The 20,616-nt window shown below is 41.0% G+C and overlaps 1 protein-coding gene across 7 annotated transcripts; it reads right to left on the bottom strand.

The window, feature by feature from the left end:
* Positions 1–8,333: 8,333 nt before the first annotated feature.
* Positions 8,334–19,658, bottom strand: LOC118787846 (protein LSM14 homolog A-like). Of its 7 annotated transcripts, none has more exons than XM_036543562.1 (11): positions 19,317–19,657; positions 17,184–17,347; positions 16,794–16,938; positions 16,109–16,228; positions 14,981–15,163; positions 14,482–14,553; positions 13,940–14,116; positions 13,606–13,777; positions 13,235–13,273; positions 10,984–11,224; positions 8,334–10,292 (listed from the first exon to the last, which is right to left on the bottom strand). In XM_036543562.1, the coding sequence occupies exons 1-11, from the start codon at positions 19,435–19,437 to the stop codon at positions 10,269–10,271; spliced, it is 1,458 nt and encodes a 485-aa protein (XP_036399455.1). In that variant the 5' UTR covers positions 19,438–19,657; the 3' UTR covers positions 8,334–10,268. The 7 variants fall into 7 exon arrangements, with proteins under 7 accessions (XP_036399455.1, XP_036399456.1, XP_036399458.1 ...); XM_036543563.1 differs by having other exon boundaries at positions 8,334–10,289; XM_036543565.1 differs by having other exon boundaries at positions 13,940–14,113.
* Positions 19,659–20,616: the final 958 nt, after the last annotated feature.

The raw sequence follows: 20,616 nt of genomic DNA, 5'->3' as shown, positions 1-20,616 counted from the left end.
TCCCAGCTGGGCAGGTCTTGTGAATGATTATCCAACTCTTAAATTGAACTCAACTTTTAAATACATTTTCCTTGTACAAATACTGACAGTATTAATCTTATTTTATATTTTCTTAAGAGTTATACCATTACTGTACATGTTTTATGTTAGTATAACATTGCCATATTGAGTAACCGGTTAGTTTTTTCCCTTCTGATGGTGAAAAGCACATTTTCTTTCTTACACTTTAACTACATCGTGTGTGTGTGTGTGTATATATATATATATATATATATATGGACAAAAGTATTTGGCCACACCTGTTTTTCAGGGTTTGGGCTAGGCCCCTTATCTCCAGTGAAGGGCAGTCTTAATGCTTCAGCATACTGAGACATTTTGGACAATGCTATGCTTCCAACTTTGTGGCAACAGTTTGGGGAAGGCCCTTTTCTATTCCAACATGACTGTGCCCCAGTGCACAAAGCAAGGACTATAAAGACATGGTTTGATGAGTTCGGTGTGGAAGAACTTGACTGGCCCACACAGAGCCCTGACATCAACCCCATCGAGCACCTTTGGGATGAACTGAAATGGAGATTGCGAGCCAGGCCTTCTCATCCATCAGTGCCTGACCTCATAAATGCTCTACAGAATGAATGGGCACAAATTCCCAGAGAAACACTCCAAAATCTTGTGGAAAGCCTTCCAAGAAGAGTGGAAGCTGTTATAGCTGCAAAAGGAGGACCAACTCCATATTAAAGTATATGTATTTGAATACAATGTCATTACAATGTAATGGTCAGGCGGCCAAATACTTTTGTCCATGTAGTGTATGTATGTATGTATGTGTATGTATATATAAGGTTACCAAATATGTCATTATAAACAAAAAAGTCATAAACGTTGTATGTTTCAAGACCATATTTCCTCAGTTTGTTTGTTGATGGGCCGTATTTAAATGCCCAAAATGTTAACTTTTTTGATGTTTGCAGAAGCCAATGTTGCCTGTATTTATATGACACCAACTAACATACTTACCATGTTTACAGAGAATTGGTTGCTGTGTGTGTGTGTGTGTATATGATATACAGCTCTGGAAAAAATTGAGACCACAGCAAAATTCAGTTTCTCTGGTTTTACTATTTATAGGTATGTGTTTGAGTAAAATGACCATTTTTGTTTTATTCTATAAACTACTGACAACATTTCCCCCAAATTCCAAATACAAATGTCATCATTTAGAGCATTTATATTTGCAGAAAATGACAACTGGTCAAAATAACAAAAAAGATGCAGTGTTTTCAGACCTCGAATAATGCAAAGAAAACAAGCTCATATTCATTTTTAAACAACACAATACTAATGATTTAACTTAGGAAGAGTTCAGAAATCAATATTTGGTGGAATAACCCTGATTTTCAATCACAGCTTTCATGCATCTTGGCATGCTCTCCACCAGTCTTTCACATTGCTGTTGGGTGACTTTATGCCACTCCTGGTGCAAAAATTCAAGCAGCTCGGCTTTGTTTTATGGCTTGTGACCATCCATCTTCCTCTTGATCACATTCCAGATGTTTTCAATGGGGTTCAGGTCTGGAGATTGGGCTGGCCATGACAGAGTCTTGATCTGGTGGTCCTCCATCCACACCTTGATTGACCTGGCTGTGTGGCATGGAGCTTTGTCCTGCTGGAAAAACCAATCCTGAGAGTTGGGGAACGTTGTCATAGCAGAAAGTTTTCTTCCAGGATAATCTTGTACGTAGCATGATTCATGCGTCCTTCACAAAGACAAATCTGCCTGATTCCAGCCTTGCTGAAGCACCCCCAGATCATCACTGATCCTCTACCAGATTTCACAGTGGGTGTGAGACACTGTGGCTTGTACGCCTCTCCAGGTCTCTGTCTAACCATTAGATGACCAGTTGTTGGGCAAAGCTGAAAATTGGACTCATCAGAGAAGATAACCTTACTCCAGTCCTCTACGGTCCAATTCTTAGGGTCTTTTGCAAACCTCAGCCTGGTTCTTCTTTTCTTCTCATTGATGAAGAGCTTTTTTCTAGCTTTGCAAGACTTCAGCCCTACCTCTAGGAGCCTGTTTCGAACCGTCCTCGCTGTGCACTTCACCCCAGCTGCCGTTTGCCATTCTTTTTGTAGGTCACTTGATGTCATCCTACAGTTGTTGAGTGACATTTGAATGAGTTGCTGGTCATGCTGGGCAGTGGAGAGTTGTTTTCGCCCTCTGCCGGTCTGTAGCTTTGTTGTCCCCAATTTATGCTGCTTGACCTTGTTCTTATGAATTACAGTCTTTGAAATTTTAAGGATGGAAGTAACCAGACACTCACTGTATCTGCCAGTAAAGCCACAATTGAACCCTTATTTTCCTCACTCAAAACTTTTCTTTTCAACTCTTTTGGCATGGTCAATAGTTATTGTTTGATTCCAATTACTTTTGAGGTACTACTAGCACTGTTCTTGCCATCCAGCTGGTCCTGTTGCAAGAGGATAGTGATGGCCACAGCAGTGGTTCTTATACCTTTCCTCGTTAAATAAGACTCGGTTCAGGTGATCCCCTAATCAGTACCTCATTAAGTAGAATGAGGTGTGCTTGTGTTGTCCATTCCAGTGTCTGTTGAATTCCATGTAGAGATGCTGATTTTTTTTCCAGAGCTGTGTGTGTGTGTGTTTGTGTGTGTGTGTGTGTATATATACATATATATATATATATATATATATATATATATGTGTGTGTGTATTTATTTATAAAGTTATACACACATATACACATATGCGTATACATACATGTGTGTATATGTAGAATTATACCTTTTATAGTTAAGAATGTAGGGTTTGTTGCTTTTTGTCTGTTATTCTCCCAAACGCTTGCAGCCTGTTTGGGGAAAAAAATCATAATTACCTTGAACTGTAGTTGTCAGCATTTCTCAGCTGTTTCAGAAGGTTTACCAGGGACTTCTACTGAAAGGAAAATGTAGCCCTGACAGAATATATGAAGGGGAGTGTTTGGCTAATGTTTGTTCGCTTGAGCAATACAAAAAAGCAATTTAGGAGGAGCAGTATTTGGGGGTATTTTTGCTTGCCAGTGGTCCTCGAAGCCATGTTTACTTTCTCGAAGCAACTCTGACAACTTGGTGTGGAAAGAAATTATGTTGTATGGAGTGTAAGGGCTGTCTAAATATGAATGACTCACTTTTCAGTCAGAGACCCTGGACTTGTAAATGTTTTTAATCCTAGACCTACTCCACATGAACCACTACATTGTGGTGCCATTACATTATGGGGAAAATGTTTATCCTGGCCTTTCGGACAAGAATCAGTCTGATTTACTTCATGAAAAACTCTGAACTACCCTGACAAATGATAAGGCAAGGCTGTTAATATGCAAGAAGAAGAAAAAAGTGGATGCACAGCATTTCCATGACACTATATGTAGGTGCTCTAAATGTTCAGTATGATTCAGAGAAACTGCAGGTAGGCAATTTCTGCTCATTTCATTGTGCTTGGTTTGACAAGTGCCACCATGAACACGTTCCTTTGCTCAAACTGCCAAGTGCTGATGGTTTGTTCTGGAGCTCAGCCTTACCTGCTCTATACTCATTTGCTTTGTGTGGAGTACAATGTTTTTGAACCTGGAATTGTACATTTTGTATTTTACCTTTGAAAAGCTTCTGTAAGTAAAAAAATAACTATTTGCTTTATTACAGATGAACATTTAACAATAAAAAGGCTTTGAAACATTGTTTTGCACCCACTGTGCCTATTTAACATCTTTGCTATGCAGGTTGAATGCCACTACTCAGTGCTCACCGCAAACTACAGGCCATCTTCGTCGGACTTCTGAAAGCAATTGCACCCTCTACAGGCCAGACTGCGAAATAATTGAAATAAACCAACTGTCTTGGGAAAACAATGCTGCATCAAAAGATGTCTTGTCATCAAAAGATACTTCAAACGCAACAAACGTAGGATTTATAAATACAGGGCAATCCGTTTAGAATAATTACTTATATTGAAGAATCAACGACAATTTGTGAGGACAGTGGGAGAAAATTATTTTTTGAGGAATTGCAGTTAAGGTATTCCACTTTTAAGAATGTTGGGGATACATGTAATACAATAGTCAAGCGCAGCTGTGAAAAACAGATGACCATTAGGAAGTTCACTATATTCAAATTTTTACACGACATCCTACATTATATATATTTTCACGAAGCGGTGCAGTTTTAGGTAAGTACCTGAATACTAATCAACATGGGAGGAAAAGGTTAGTGCACCTTTAACGATTTCATGAGTCATAGGATAATCTTGCGATCAACAAATGAAACGCAGATGGAAATTTCGCGGTACTTTGTATAGGATTCAAAGGAAAAATGAATGAAACCGAAAAATACTGTGAACTGTTAAAGCATTGGCGATCGAGGCAGTGTTTTGTAGCCTGCGCCAATTACCATGAATACACACCAAAATCATTTACGTAATACCAATTTTTAAATTTTGGTTACATTGATTCCGCCACGACTTGTCCAAAACAATGCAAACAACACACACGCGTCATTAGTAAAAGAGAAAAAAAATACGGTGCGTTCATCAGGGTGCTTACCCTTTTCCCAAATAAAAAATCCAGACGTTTTCCAGACTTTTTCAAAACTGATCATTATTTTTTTTAAGACCTCGACTTTATGCAGTTTCGTGCTTGCGTGCGTACTTTTTTGTTGAGATTGTAGCTGTTGTGTTTAGTAGAAAAGTTAATTTTAATAAAAGCATGAATGAATGAAGGAATGGATGACCACAATATGGTTGCACTGCTAAATCAGATTTAGCTATTTTCACTCAATTTTCACTAGGCACACCTAAACTAATGAATTCTATTGTAATACAATAGTGCTGGAATAAAGCATCATGTTTGGTATGATTTCACTTTTGTTGAAACAATCTGGGACAGAGAGTGATTATTATGGTGGCTAGTCTGTGCCACAGACTGTGGTACTGTTAAATTGTGTTGAATTCAAAATAAAAATATTTCTTATCAAGCCAGTCCTCACAAATTGAAATTGGGTGGCAAAAAGAGAGGCTTGTGTCACTCAGCAAGATTGCTGCATGTGTGAGTTTAACAGTATTACTAATGAACTAGCAATTGAAATGTGTGTTACCATAAAGCTAACTGCAGCTAACATCCCAGTCAGTCAGCATGTTCAGCTAGTCAGACATAATGTTACACCAGAGAGCCATAAACGAGCTCTGTTTACACTCATCTTTGAGGACAGCCTACAGTGTAGTAACGTGACTTATTTTAAGTAAATGAACTGTATCGTACCTGGACTGTGGAGCAGTTCTTAATTGAAAAAGGCTAGACACCGGCAGTGATCTCAATGCACTGGCAGCCAGACTTGAGTGCTTCTTGCTTTGGAGATGCCTCACCAATGCTGCCTCTCCCATGCTGACAACGTCAATGTTTTCTGCACAAAATTTGCAATATGCTTTTGTGTTGGATTTAGGGTCCGGTGCAATCCGATTTTTAAACTTCTGGTGTTGGAGCCATAAGTTCGAAAACACGCAACGACCCATTTCTGCTGGCAGCACTGGGTTAGCTACATGTGTCAACTTAGTAACAGCAGGCTGCGGTCCAGACCAACGTTGCGAGTTTCATTGTTAAAGGAAAGGCTTGCTCAGTGTGAAACACTAACTGCAGGCAAGCTAGTTCTTACGGCATTAGAACAGATGGATCAAAGTTTACTAATTCATATAGCTACGTGGAAGCTAACGTTACCATGCACAGACGTGTCTATGTACGAACTGCTCTAATTACACATCATCGTCATGGGCGTGCAGCCATGGCCTTATTGCATATTTATATGACATGACACTGATAAATTAATCTGATTCAAGTTCATTTTTCTGCTATTGTTAATTTGCTAAACAAACCGAGTCCTAGCAGTTGATAACCTAACGCATCTTGCTGTAACGTTAGCCATATGCTATAGTTAACGTTACAACTGCGATCTTCACGGTACATTATACAGGTTGTAGTCATTCTATCAGATTGTCATGAGAAACAACAAACATAAAACAAATTCTACCTGGACGTCCTCTCACAGAGTGCGTTGTCTGCTTCACCCATGTGAGATGTTTACTTCCTAGTTTCGGACGCTCGTTCAACGAATAACGTGACTGGCCTACTCAATTTGACAAGGTAACACGAAGTTTGATTGGATATCACTCCAGCACGTTTATGTGACCAGCTAACGAAATCATATCAACTTTATTTGCTTTTCTTCATATATTACGTATTTTAAAAAGTTCTTGTGCATTTGTACAGACTCTCAAATTCTACTATGAGCTACTTTTTCAAGACTTTCACACAAAATTCCAGACTGTTCAATGTCTGGAAAACAGCGATTTAAAATTCCGTACTTTTTAAAGACTTTCAAGACCTGCGCAAGCACCCTGGTTCATATATAATTTCAGTGAATGTATATTACTCATCGATACTCAATTCCTAGTTCAAGAATCACATTCTCTTGGATGTCGTCCTTATAAGAGCAGTGCTTAGGTGTATAACCAAACCTTAAAAACAATGTAACATTAGCGACCAACATCAGTGTTTATTAAACGAATATTATCTCCAGATATATCTCCATACCGATGTAAAGAAAATCCGTTAGAGAAGTGTAACAGAAATTAAGAGTGAGACGTCCCTGTGACCCTCTTTGTAATTGTGTACCAAGAACTTCCAACTATTTGAGCAGTTAGCCCTGCTTCTTAAATTAATCTTAAATTACGGCAGGGCTTTTACTTACAGAACATCTGACCGCTCGTGTACAATACAATAAAAAAGATACCATTTTCAACAGTTGTGATGGGAGTTGTGTTGCTACTTTATTATTAATTGGGTTTTAAATTATTTTGACCATGAAACCTAAAGCATGGGTTATATTTAGGTTGTGTGATTTAAAGGCACTGACCACCAACAGTAATAGCTGTTCGATAAAATGCTGAATAATCAAGCGGCGAAGCTTTAACGAACAGAAACCCAATTATCAAAACCTCACAGTTGTGACATGGACACATGGTAAGTTATGCACACAATGCAAAACAGACTGAAATCCAGTGGGAAATCAGAACGGAATCAGGAGAGGCAATTAAATGTTGATCAAACTACGGCAAAAAACTAAGGCAAAAAAGGGGAAGACACCGATATTGAACAACTGTTTATTCTTTGCTTTGAATAAAAACCCCAGTCTGCTGGGGCACACTGAAAGTACACCATGCTGTTAAATTGCTAGAGTTGTTAACTGAACACCTGGCTGTTATTCCAGAGATCAGGAGTAACTAAGAAAATTAAACCTTCACAACATGTAGCAGTTTGGTGGTATGTAGTTTTGAAGTCTCAAATTAGCATGGGACATTTCAGTAACAGTTATTGCAACAATCCAGGACTTGCCTCCTCCCCCTGGCAACATCGTTTTGTTCAGTATCAATTTCATGGCTTCTTGCAAGGCATGGCTACCATGCAGTGTACTGCATGTTCACTATAATGTCCTGTCAAACTGTGCATCTAAACATTTCATTAGCTGCCCTAAATATTGTATGTCTGTCAGATTTTCTTGTAGTGCTTTTAAATGATCTACGTAAGACTTGCCACCAACCTCTCCTGTGTTTCAACATTTCAGGCAAGCAGAAAGCCACAATGCCCCTTACCCCATAATTAGATACCTTAAGAACTGTATCTGAAACAATCCCCTACCCCCAGTCTTTGGAACACCTAACAGTACCAAAGCCTGGCACTGGGTTAGTGTGTGTGTGGATCCTCACTGCATTTTCTGGACTAACAAAAATCCTGTTCAGCCTGTTTAAAAACTACAGCATTTGGGCTTCTTTCCATACTTTAAAACCTAAAACATTCTCCGCTCCACAACGTTTGTTATCTGAGGTTTTACATGTAACTTATAAAAGCAATGGGCCTACAATTTAGATGAAATTCTCTCAATGGCTGGTTGACTTGCAAGGAACTGTACTGTGTGCACGTTTTCAACAAATGCAAAAAGCATGCAAACAGCTTGTATAACATTGGAAAGGGTACAACTGTTCTTGTTCACTTTTGTTTTAAACAGGCTAAATCACATGCCGATCTATGGAAAATTTCACTGCAACAGACTGTCCAACACACCATCACACAGTAATACCAACTTGATACTCTCTCCACATCAGTCACTATATATATATATATATATATATATATATATATATATATATATATATATATATATATATATATATATATATATATATATATATATATATATATATATATATATAAGAGAACTAAACTATTCCGGAGAACTCCTTTTCTCCTGCCAGGCTGCACTGAGAAACAGTGCCTTTGTGAGCTGCTCCCAATAGCACTTAACAGGAAGCTGTTAAATTAATGTGGACACCTAGGTGGCAAATATCTGGAACGTCTACAGGCATAACTGGGAAAAAAAACATACCACTATAGATGCAGCTATAAGACTCTTAGCTGGGGGGGAGATTCCCATCATGTCCCAGAGGCAACTATGCACATACAAGGCAACATTAAAGTTGACAGCCTGCTTTACAGTGGAGCCTTTTCACCTTGATTCACCATAAACACTTGTTATACAACCATTTTAGGAACCATACCAAAACCGTACATCTCTATTATTATCTCTAAAAATGTAAATTCAATGCAATGTTTAACAGCTCCAGGCCCATTCACACAGGATATCAGGCATCAAAAATCAAGATCACTTAGACTAGAGCACAAGCTGCTGCCTACATAAAACACAACCACAGATTAAAGGGTTACCTGGTGACAAGGCCCTTTAAATACTATTCTTTAAAGTGCAACTGAATACATTTTCTGCAAAATTCTTCCCCTATGAGTAATTAAAAGATTTCTTTCTTAATAAAACACTTAAAATGCTCAAAGGAGATGCACATCCTGAACTATTCAGTCCAAATAAACTCAACTTTGCTAATCACAGAATTACCAGGGAATGTGCTCACAGCCTGTAAGTCAAGCATCCAGGCATCCTTAGCAGTAAAAGCAGAAAGTCAATCAACTTCATCTATCATGAATATTATGACATCTACATCAGACAATAGGAATTGGCCCTAAATTTGACGAACAAGCTACAGCAAATGTCCACATCATCACTGCATTGAGAAAATGAAGACTGCAGTTTATCAAACTATAACCATACTTCAACTACCAGTATAACTACACAATGTGCGTCGTTGTTCTTCCAACCAGCTCCAGGAAATTCACTGCTAAAAGTCTTTTAGTCCAATAGTTATGAACACTATTAAAGATCCCTGGGGGAAAAAAATTAAGAAACTGGCAACTTTTCAAATGACACTTGCGTAGATACATTCATGCACTGATACACAGTAAAAATCACAGCCTTTAACTGGCCCTCAGAACAATGAGTCATATTCCAGTGGTTATTAGGGAGTGGCCCAACTTGCTCTTAACCCTGTGTGAATGGGTCTTAGTGGAGGCTTAGAGAGACTACTAACATAAGAACAATATGGAGCCAGCAGAGGAAAGCTGAAGTCAAAGACTGCACCTACAGCAACACTTATTTGCAGAATTTAACTGCTCGGTATCAGTGCTGGTTCACTGTGCGACATACACTGGACTGCTATACCCAAAGATACTGAAAAAAGCTAATTAAAACGAAGAGTATTTCAGACAAGAATACACAGCAGAACACTGCAGGCTGCACAAAGCCAGGATAGCTGGCTACTGATATGAGAAGTAGAAAAAAAGTACAAAGCTGTAACTGTGACCCAACTGGCTACATACAGGATTTTGGTGCTTCTAAGGTACATTACAGGATATGTCCAAAAAATAAAGCTATTTCAGTGACCAGTACTCTCACAGTATCGGCGGGCTTCTGCATCCATCTTTACACTTAACAGAACATCATCAAATACAATATTAGTAAGAAAAAAATACTGAAGAGTTCCACTGAAGTACTGTATTTTACATTATTTCCCAACCTTCTGCCTACATTTCCAAAAAAGCATTATGTTTCTCAGACTGTGCTGTATGCATTTGTTTTTGTTTGAAAAAGGAAATGGAAAAGAAACTGCATTTAAACCCAAGCAGTCTAGCACTCTACCCCAGTGCTGGTGACGAATACACAGCAAGTATGCTTCTTCATTCTTTTTGGCAAAAGTCGAAACCCAAACTAAGTTCTGGACCTTGAAGAGCTACATTTCAGTTTTGGATCCATGCTCCAGGTGTACTATGCGGCCACTTTGTTGTCCTTCTGGAAGAAAGCAAAACAGAGTTACATATGCATATACCGACACACCTCAAACCTGTAAGGCCAGTCAGGCTGGAGACATTGATGCACCTACACAACACATACAGGGTCACCTCCACGCAGACAGCACTCTGATTGTGCAATAAGCATGTGTATTTTGAATAGTTTATTTACATGCTGATTACAGACACAGGCATCTGCATTAACAGCAACCAACATCAGCATGGGAGGTAGCAGACATACACAGACAAATGTCCAGCTTTCACTATTCAAGCAGTAATCCACAGTAAGACACTGGTATTATTCCCATTTTCTGAACAAAAGACAAGAGCTTGAAATCTGAGGCTTCTATCACCATATTGCCATGCAAATGCAGATGGCTGTGCCAGTTTCATTCAGATGCATTTACTGTTTATCTGACACTACAAGATATTTACACAATGTTGATATGCCTTCTATTCATAGGCATCATGGAATATTAAGATAACTGATTCCAAACAACAGGGGTGGAGTGTTAATGTGAAATACTGTCAATAATGGGAATATTTAGAATGAGCTGTTAGGATATTCTCGTACATGCAGACAAGTGTTTAGATTCCCAGAATAAAAGCATATATGGAGTACATGTGGTCATTGATGTCGCATCTCAGCAATGTTATTCATTCAGAGGTGCAGGAAATGAAGAATGATTTACCCTGTATTCAAAATCTGAGAATTCTCTGCCGCCCCGCCCCCCTCTGAAGCCACCCCTGAAGCTGCCGGTGCCTCCGCGTGGTTGCCCAAAGGACCCCCTGTTGGCCGCGCGGCCCCGCCCCCCACGAAAGCTGATGCCTCCTCTCCCTCGGAAGCCCCCTCGGCCCCGATTGTGGCGCACTGGGATGCCGAATGTCTCCGCATTCATCCGCCTCTCTTCAGCCCAGGTTGGCCTCCGCTCCCTGCAACAGCACAGAGTCAGGGCTACACTACAGCAGAGTCATGCTACTAAGGCTCAGTAATACACTACAACAGTGTCAGCTGTAGAACACATCTTGTTCAAATCTCATGCCTACGCCTTAAATTAGGGGTGGCCAAAGTACGGCCTGCGGGCCAAATGTGGCCCAGGGGCAGATTTTAAATGGTCCGCGGCTTCTCTCCCAAAATATACTGCGACTGGCCCGCCACAGTGCCAGGCTATGTGGTGAAGACGTGAAATGTGCTATTCAAGTGTCTCACCACACGATGGCAGCACTAACAGTTTGCAGACCTGCAAAATACTGAAGAAATTAAACCTGTCCCTTAACACACTGATTGGTTATTCAGTCAGTAGCCAACCAGTCATTCGATATGGCTGCAAAGAAGCGCAAAGTTGATATCGAGGGCCGCTGCTTTCAACAGAGATGGAAAACTGAGTACTTTTTCACTAAAAAGCTGAAATAATTGATCATTTTCCAAGAGACCATTGCTGTTATGAAAGAATTCAATGTGAAGAGACATTACGAAACTAAGCATAGTTTGTACCAAAAACTGTCCAGCTGTGAAAGGACTAACAAAGTGAACTGAGCAACAACTCTTCTCACAGGCAAAAGATTCAAAGGAAAAAGGTACCAGATCTATCTATAAAGAGGCGATGCTAATTGCGAAGCGCGCTAAACCTTTTGCTGAGGGCGAGTTTGTGAAAGGCTGTGTAATGAAGATGGTGGATGCCATTTGTCCTAAGGAAAAGCAGCAGTTTTCCATGTTTGCCTTTTGTTTCAGTCCGTGTCTAAAGTTGTCAATGACATAAAACTGCCATGGGCGAAAATGAGCGGAATTGCTACTGATACTGCTGGTGCGCCTTCTATGCTAGGTGAAAGAAGTGGATTAGCCGCGCTGATATAGAACAGAGTCCGAGAGTATGGGTCCGATGCCATTAAAATTCACTGCATCATTCATCAACAAGCGCTATGCGCAAAATGTCTGAAAATTGAGCATGTTGGATAGCCAGTGGTTAAAACCATTAACCTCATTCGTGCAAAAGCTTATTAAACACCCGTGTGTAGCAACAGTAGGTCTGTTTTATACTCATACTTCATTTATACCAGTCCAGAATTAACTTTGCTTAAAACTAAAGGCACTATAAATAAATGTCTGACTTAAAGGCTTGTTTAAGTATAGTAGGCACCTACATACACTACTATATGTTAATGGATTTAAATTAAACTTGATTTTTATTTTGAAGATTTTACATAATTAATATTTTTAATACAATACAATATAAACAACATCTGTTTCCATTGCTATCTTACTGTTTCATAATTCATTAAAAACTGCAGAGTGCATTTTGAATTTTACTAAGAAGTCAGCGTAAGAAGATGTGCAGGCAAGGCTTTCTATGTTATTGATTACAGCCCATTTAATTGTTGATTTATTATTACACTGAAAACAAAAGCTTTTAGAATGCATATGTAAAATTAAAAACAAAGAGCTGGCCCTCCGGTATTTTCACAAGATCTAATCTGGCCCCAGCTGAAGAGAGCTTGGCCACCCCTGCCTTAAAGCAGTGTTTCTCAAACCTCTCCTGGAGTACCCCTTGTCCTGCATGTTTTAGATCTTTCCCTGCTCCAACACAGCTGATTCAAATGATCAAATCGTTATGAACTCCTGAAGCTGCTTAATAACAAACTGATCATTTGAATCAGCTGTGTTGGAGCAGGGGGAGCTCTAAAACATGCAGGACAAGGGGTCCTCCAGGAGAGGTTTGAGAAACGCTGCCTTTAAGAATACACTGGGGAAAAAAGAGTAAGTGTTATGATAGACAAAACCAGAACAGTAGTCATGTACCTGAAACTTCACACAAAATTCAACAGAAATAATGAGGAATTGAAAATAAGGTCTCTAATGTACATTTACACAATAGAGAATTATATCCTTCACTGAAACTGTAAACCAGGCATAAGTCTACAGTGTAGAAGTGTAAACAAGCTTACCTTGGGAATGCTGAAACTCCAGATTTTTCAGCTGCTTTCCTAAAAAAAAAAAAAAAAAGTACATACACAGAAGCACAATAAAAGGAATCAAGTCAACGTGAAAGGGGATGTAATTCAATTCATGCAGGTCCACCCTGACATTTTAAGTTCAGTCAGTAATTAAGGAAATCATTCATTCTGATATGCCACTTGCAGCTGTAATTATTCTAAAGGAAAGCAGAGCCTTGCATTTTTCTGGGTCACCAATCATTACTGATACACACGCATTGAAGCCCAGCTCATTTAACAAGCCTCTTTTGGTTGCTTAGCATGCTCTGGAATGCAGAGCTGAACTTCCATCTCACTTCAGCAGTGAAGGATGGCAGCTGTACCTGGTATCATCACAGGAGATATTATCAAAGAAAGACTTGGACTTGTCGTAGTAGCAGTTGGGTCCTAGAGGATCCTCCTCATCTGCATTCCCTTCGCTGTTCTGGGTCTCGACCCCAGAGTCTCCTTTATCCTCCCCATTCACTGTCTTCTCCTGCTTCTCTGGCTTCTCATCTGTGGTATTTAGGGGAACACCACCAGTGGATGCAGAGCATTGTAAGACACAGCAAGTCTACGCTATCATATTGCCAAAAGATGGTTGGAAAAAGTGAACCTCCCATTTGTAAGAATTCAACTCCCAGGCACTTTGTTGAGAACTGCTGAGTTTAAACAAACCTTTTAGTTTCAGCTTGTTCTGGAACTCTCGGTCGATCTCCTCCTTGTTGAACTGAGCGTTGGCGCTCTCAAAGTCAAAGTCCTTCTCAAACTTCATGGGCCCGTCTCTCCGCACGGTAAAGCGGCCTCGGCCACGGTGCCCACCCCCACGGCCCCGGCGAGCTGGGGGCGCCCCTGCTGGAAGAAGTGTGGTAGTGCGTTTTCAGCCCACGGTATTCCATACACTGGCATCATGACAAACACCCCATTCACTCACACACAAACAACCTCAACGCGAGACACTCAAGAACCTGGGCAAACTCAACAAATGAGAGCTGGTTCAACTTGTGCCACAGAGGTACTGACCCCAGAGATGGGCCTAGTTCATACTAAAATGTGCAGGAAATAAAAACAGACTAGCAAATGACAGAGAGACAGCAGACTCATGTGAACAGAGTTCATATTTTCATCACTTTCGAAGACGTAAAGGTGCCACCAGATAAGTCTCTGGCTGGCTGTATGAGTGAACTGTGGGCGTGCCCAGGCTGTCATATCTGTCTTACCTGCCTGCCGTTTACTGACATCTGTCCTGCCCTGGTCAGAGTCCTGTCTCTGTGTTTTCTGGACTTCAGCACCTGTCAAGATACAATTTTCACTGCATGCTCTCAATGATTACAACACATGGTTTATGAATGAATTAATGTATTAGCGGAGAAAATCTCCAAGCTACAGGCCACCTGCTTAAAATTAGATTGCATGTAAGCCTGATTTGAGAAATCCATGCATCATGTTATTTGAAGATTTCCTAAACAATTTTAGCAAGCTGTTCAGGTAAGTACAATAAACAAATGAATATATAAGAAGATAACCTGCAATTGATCAATATACCTCATAAACCCTTACCTTAAACAAAAATAAACATACAGCAAATGTATCTCAAATTCCAAAGCACTCATGATTGGGAAACTATATTTAACTTGCAAGAACAACTCAAACTGAAGCCCTACAGGTGACAGCTGTTGGAGCCTTCATCGGATTATAAGCCTTGAAAGAAGGGCTCACCTCTCCTCTGCTCGGGTCCATCTGAGGGCTTGTGGGTGCCGGCTGCAGTGGGCCTAGCGGGCACCGGGCTCCTCTGCCCCACAGGTGCGGGAGGGGCAGGAGCTGTGGCAGAGGGGGCGGGTTGGACTGTCTGCTCCATGGAGGGGCTCTTCCTCACAGCATCCAGCTGAGGGCTCGAGGGACCTGGAGGGTGAGCATGACATTTCAAAGCGGGCTTATCCTGAACTGATTTTATGCTGCAAAAGGAGGCAATGACAAACAGGCACAACCCTGGTGAACAGCAAGGCATTAACAAAGCGAACCACATTAAAACAACATGCAGCTTAATGCAGTGCCAAGCAGAACAAATCGATGATTACCATTTACATTTCACTTCATATTCATTCCCTAAATTCACTGGGGGTTGCAGTGTAGCTCATAACCCAAAGGTTGCTGGTTCAATTCCCTGCCGGGGCACTGCTGCTGTACCCACAACATACCCCACGTAACCCACAATTGCCTCAATAAACATCCTGCTGTGTAAAAGGATAACATGTAAAAATAAACTATGCAAGTTGCTCTGGACAATGGCATCTGCTAAATGACAATATTTTAAATTCACTTCATGTTTTAAGTACAGACAACCTTACCCTGCACAACCATTTCATTTAAGCTAGTAAATTCCTTCATAAATTTCTCACTATTGCTTTGTAAATACAATGTCATGTACTGTTCTGCTGAGGATGTTCATGGTCATATTGGTTACGTGGTGGAATAAAAGCAGCGAGAGAGATTAATGGTCTCTTCTTTAACACAAAAACCTGTTAACACAAACAAGTAACATAGTGAAGTGATGAGACCTGGTGCATGGGGAAGCCAGAAGCAAGCAAAGCTGTGCTGCCTACCAACAGCGCAACATCCCATAAACATCCTGTAAATGTCTAATCCTACAGGTGAAATGCACTCAAACCCCACCCAGTTTCAATGCTGTTTCTGTTAGACACAGACACATAACACCCACAACCTTGAACTGTTCTTTAGTTCTGGTGAGGGAGGGGAATTAAAAACCGATCTATGCTTCTTACAAAAATATCGCCTCACCAAAACCTGCAACTGACTGGTACTTATGAATCCCCACGATACGGTTACCTTCGGTTATGTGTAAGTTCAGTGAGCGCGTTTCGGGGGGGAAAGCGGAGCCAATAGTACTGCTCTGGGACAGGGACGCGCTTGTGCTTGTGTCGCTACCAAAGGAGGGCCCTGAGCTTCCTGGATGGAGAGGAACAGCAGGTTTAGAGTTGTGAGCATTGGCACAACACACAGCGAATGCCAAGTTCCGCCTGGACCTGTGGCTTGGCTCTGCACAAGGCCAAAACCCTGGCAGGTGGAATCCTGCTCTTGGACTTCCAGTATCCAGGGTTTGGCTATTACCTCTATAGAAAGGATAAGGTTTTGTGATGTTGGGAAGAAAATTCAATTTGTCACAAATTGGATTTACCTTGGGCACACCATCCCTCCTCATAAATAAAGTCTTAATGCAAGTTGTGTTTAAAAGCCTAACAGACCACAACTAAAATGTGCTTACAAATAAAACAGGTTGAAAAATGGCAAAAGGCCAGAAAGTGAATTTCACATGGAAATTAAAGTTGCTTCTTCTAAATCCAGTTAAACAATGGTATAACCTACACTACACACTAACAAGATGGGTTGTCTGGAAGATAGCTTATGCGCATGGCCAACAAAGAATATACTGAATCACTGTGATTCCTCAAGTCCCGAGGCACTAAAGGAAGGTGGAACTATTTATGCTGTAGCCTACTGAAGTGCCACGTACCTGCACCTACTGCCCCAAACTGCTGGGCCACCAGGGGGCTGGGGTTGAACTGGCTGTAGGGGGGTACCGGGGCCCGGCTAAAGGGCCCATAGGAGCTCACAGACTGGAAAGATGTTGCAGCAGGAGGGGTGGACCCAAGAGAAGACTAAGGAGAGAGGAAGGAGATAAAGTTAAGCCTTGCACAACCAGAATGCATTCAACTATCTGCTATCAGGAAATGGTTTCTGTCAGGTGTTTATCACAATATATCCAAGAGGGATTATGGGGTAGCTCAAGAATCAATTTTCAGTAATCACTCACATATGTCCTTTAAAAGAGAAAATTCTGTGAAGAAAATGAAACAACTGAGCCTGTCCAGCAAGTGGCAGCGAGCACACAAAGATGTATTACCTGTACGATAGCAGGGTCCTGGGGAAGGGAACATGTGGGTTTAGGGGGCTCGCACACAGTCAAGTCTTTTATGTCACTACCCCGGAAGATGATGTACTCAAACACCTCATCTCGTGGTGGGATGGGCCTGTCGGTGGGTCGATCCTCCGTACCAAAAGAGCGCACTGAGGAAAAGATGTTTAAACAGCGTTTTACATAATGACCATAATGACATTCAACTGCTGCTCCTTTGGCCTTAACCATTTCGTCATACTCATCAGGAGCGCAACAAACAGCAAAAATATGCAATAACAACCTCTTTGGTGGCCAGCAAATATGGAGGTCACAATGTGCAACGGCAGATTGAAACAATTTCTTTCTGCACATAAAATAAACTTAGTTGAACTGCACCACTGCCCTGACTTTGTCTCAGCAGAATACATGCCACATGTATTTACAGCAGCACAAAAGATGTCTTTATATTACATTGAAACTGACAGTCTTCAACAACTAAAATTTAGTTAGAAACTACACTCGATGTCTTCTTCCCACAATGATGGGCCTTAAAGCATTTACCAAATGGAGAATATTTTATTGCCAGCTACGACCACATCGATTTTCTTCATCGTGTATAAACGCAGGTCTCTTTCCATCTGACAATATAATGTAATTTCCATTCTAAAATGAAGAAATGAAGACATTTAAATCAATATGCTCATATTCATATGTAATTATACATGTACAATCAACATAAAAGGTTAGGCTAGGGTGAGGTATACGTTAGAAAACTGACTTAGCTAGCTGGGGCAGTTATGCAACAGGAATAATTTACGAAATTAGTTAGCGATAAGCATGTGCAGCGATGTTTACACAATGCACATACATTTCCACGTATATATTGGTGGGTATATAGCTAAGTATATTCTAAATATATTCACCTGGCTAACTACTTCTCAATAACTAATTACTTTACAGAGATTACTGAGCTGACTCACAATTTACATTAGCCGCCTATATACTTAGTCAAGTCAGTTAAGACTAACTAAAGCCAGCCAGTCGATCATCACTTGGTCGCATTTTATTTAACTGGGTGCGTAACGCTGGTACCTAATATCACCCATGAGGTTAACAAAAAGAAATGAATCGCAACTAGGCCATCAGAAGGATAACATGTAAAGTTAGCTACACTACTAGCTAGCAACAAACAATACTTTTTTTCAGGGATATGGCATGGCTGAGTGGGCTGCCTAATGAAGTGGACGGCCTGCCGTTCACTAGCAATCGCAATTTAAGGAAAATAGTGGCATCTTGGCATAAAAGACATCGGCGCCACAATTCGTTTCCATTCAAAGAGTTCAAGTAGCTAACGAACTAGCGAACCAGTTTATTCTGTTTTCCGCCATTTTAGGCTAGCTATCTAGCGAAATAGTCTACCGAACTAAATGCATGGGGCCTGCCTGAACATGAAGTCTAACAAGACTGTACTGTCAGCAAAATTAGATAAGCAAGCAAGTATTTAGTAGCTAGTGTGTGTGTTAAAGCAAAGGTGGTCGTTTCTGGTTTCCTGTTAACAGGGAACCGTACAAGTTCCCAGTACGGCACCCAATTAGTTAGCTAGGTGATGTGGGCCTTACTGCCCGTAGCGGTTAGCCACCTGGACTAACAAACTAGCTCCCATGTGGGTGATATCGACCTGATTTAGTGCGACCATGTTCAACTAGCCAAGGAGCGAAAGCCTGCTAGCCAGCCGGCGGTGGCCAGCGGTGTTGCCGAAGAACTATTCAGGTAACGTTAGGTTAGGTAGTGAGCAGCGACTAACAACGAGCCTGACTACCTTTGGATAACCGTGACTCATCAGTCAATTGCTGCCAATAGCTCTAACTGGCTACTAACATAACCTTGCATTGGTAACTAGTTAACGCCAGTTAGATACTAGTCTCTCGCCCAACGTGGACGCTATTAACCGGTTAACTACCTCTAACATTACATGTTAGAACCCAGCTAGACAACTAACTTTTGAAATATGGCCCACTGAAGTCTACCAGAACCAACTAGCCAGAGCCAGCAAGCTAGTCATGTTGTTCTTACTCGGTAGCTAACCGTCCATGTACTTTGCCTTTCCTCATGCAGATAGCGAGCTAGCGCACAGGCTACCTTTAGCGAGGGCCACCGTTGAGTTTTCCGTATCGATAGTGTACAAAATCCCCTCGTAACGAATCTCGGCCTTCGAGATCAGGCTGATTTTGCTGCCGATGTAAGGGGTCCCTCCACTCATGGCGTCTCAGTTAACTGCTAGGCTCCTCTAATAGCCGATTGAAATTAATTTAAACAGTCTTCGCCTTAGTAGGTCTTGTTTCTATTGTCTCTTTTTTATTCCCTTCTCTTTTCTTTCTTCGCCCTTTGCTTTTTCTGTCCTGACACTATAACATGGCCGCCTGCTTCGGTATCCTCCACTGCGGTTAGCCCGAACCGCGAGGGGTGATGGGAAGGTGTGACGTGACGATGGAAAAGATCTCGCGCGTTTTCATGGGGTTAAAAGCCCTTAAAAGTAGATCTCGTTAGTAATACAGGTATGAGTAGTGGTGTTCAAAACGATTCTTCTTAGTGATTCGGCTCCTTTCGTTCAGTACAATAAATGATTCGAATCTTTGACTCACTGATTCGTTCGTTTCAATATCCGATTGGGCGGCATATACGAATATGTAAATAGTTTTATTGCATTTTTAAAAATTACCTTACATTGTTACAAACATCATGTCCATTATTAGCCTGCTCAGTGGCAAAACAGCACGTGTGAAACCAAATGTCAATGAAATTAATAATAATTAAATCGTAATATCCATTACGTGAAACGGCACCATGCTATTCAAAATCATGCCGCAAAGTATACTTCGTCTTTAGGAAGGTAATAGAAACCCACATTTTAACGCGTAGGCCTATAATAAGTACATGTCATTTGTTAAAACAAAACAAAAAAATGCACTGGGGGAAAAAGAGCCACGCTTATAGGCTATCCGAAGGGAAAAAGTTTTCAACAAACCTAGCCCAAACATTTTAATATACTTGTAGTCACCGCTCAAGTCCCCGCAATCTGTCACACATACGGTAGTTCATTAAACGTACCGAACAAACACCCCCCCCCCCCCCCCCCCCACACACACACACACACACACACGACCTGACATGACTGTGTAATAATGTTACTATTCGACAGTGATTCAGGTCAATAGAGGGCATTTCACGCTGTACTCTTTGGAGTCGTACGGAACCATTGTACTGAGAACATTTCAGGTCTCGTCGTCAACACAATCAGAACGAACCGTTGTACTGAGAACTTGTCAACAGTACATCAGGTCATTTAGTACACAGTACACAGCGCGGGCGTTTCGAGTCTTCCAGAGTCAGTCACATGCTGTAGTCACCATGGTCAGCATAGTCACTGAGCTAGTGATGT

The sequence above is a fragment of the Megalops cyprinoides genome, chromosome 13 (assembly GCF_013368585.1).
Source record: "Megalops cyprinoides isolate fMegCyp1 chromosome 13, fMegCyp1.pri, whole genome shotgun sequence".
Lineage (NCBI taxonomy): Eukaryota > Metazoa > Chordata > Actinopteri > Elopiformes > Megalopidae > Megalops > Megalops cyprinoides.
Note: the sequence above shows the minus strand (reverse complement) of the source record. Positions and strands in the feature narration are given on the sequence as shown.

Coding starts and splice junctions, on each gene's coding strand:
- LOC118787846 (XM_036543560.1), bottom strand. CDS start 19,437: ATGAGTGGAGGGACCCCTTACATCGGCAGCAAAATCAGCCTGATCTCG. Junction 16,939..17,183: donor AGGACCCTGCTATCGTACAG/GTAATACATCTT, acceptor CTCTCTCCTTAG/TCTTCTCTTGGGTCCACCCC. Junction 13,778..13,939: donor GAACAAGCTGAAACTAAAAG/GTTTGTTTAAAC, acceptor TAAATACCACAG/ATGAGAAGCCAGAGAAGCAG.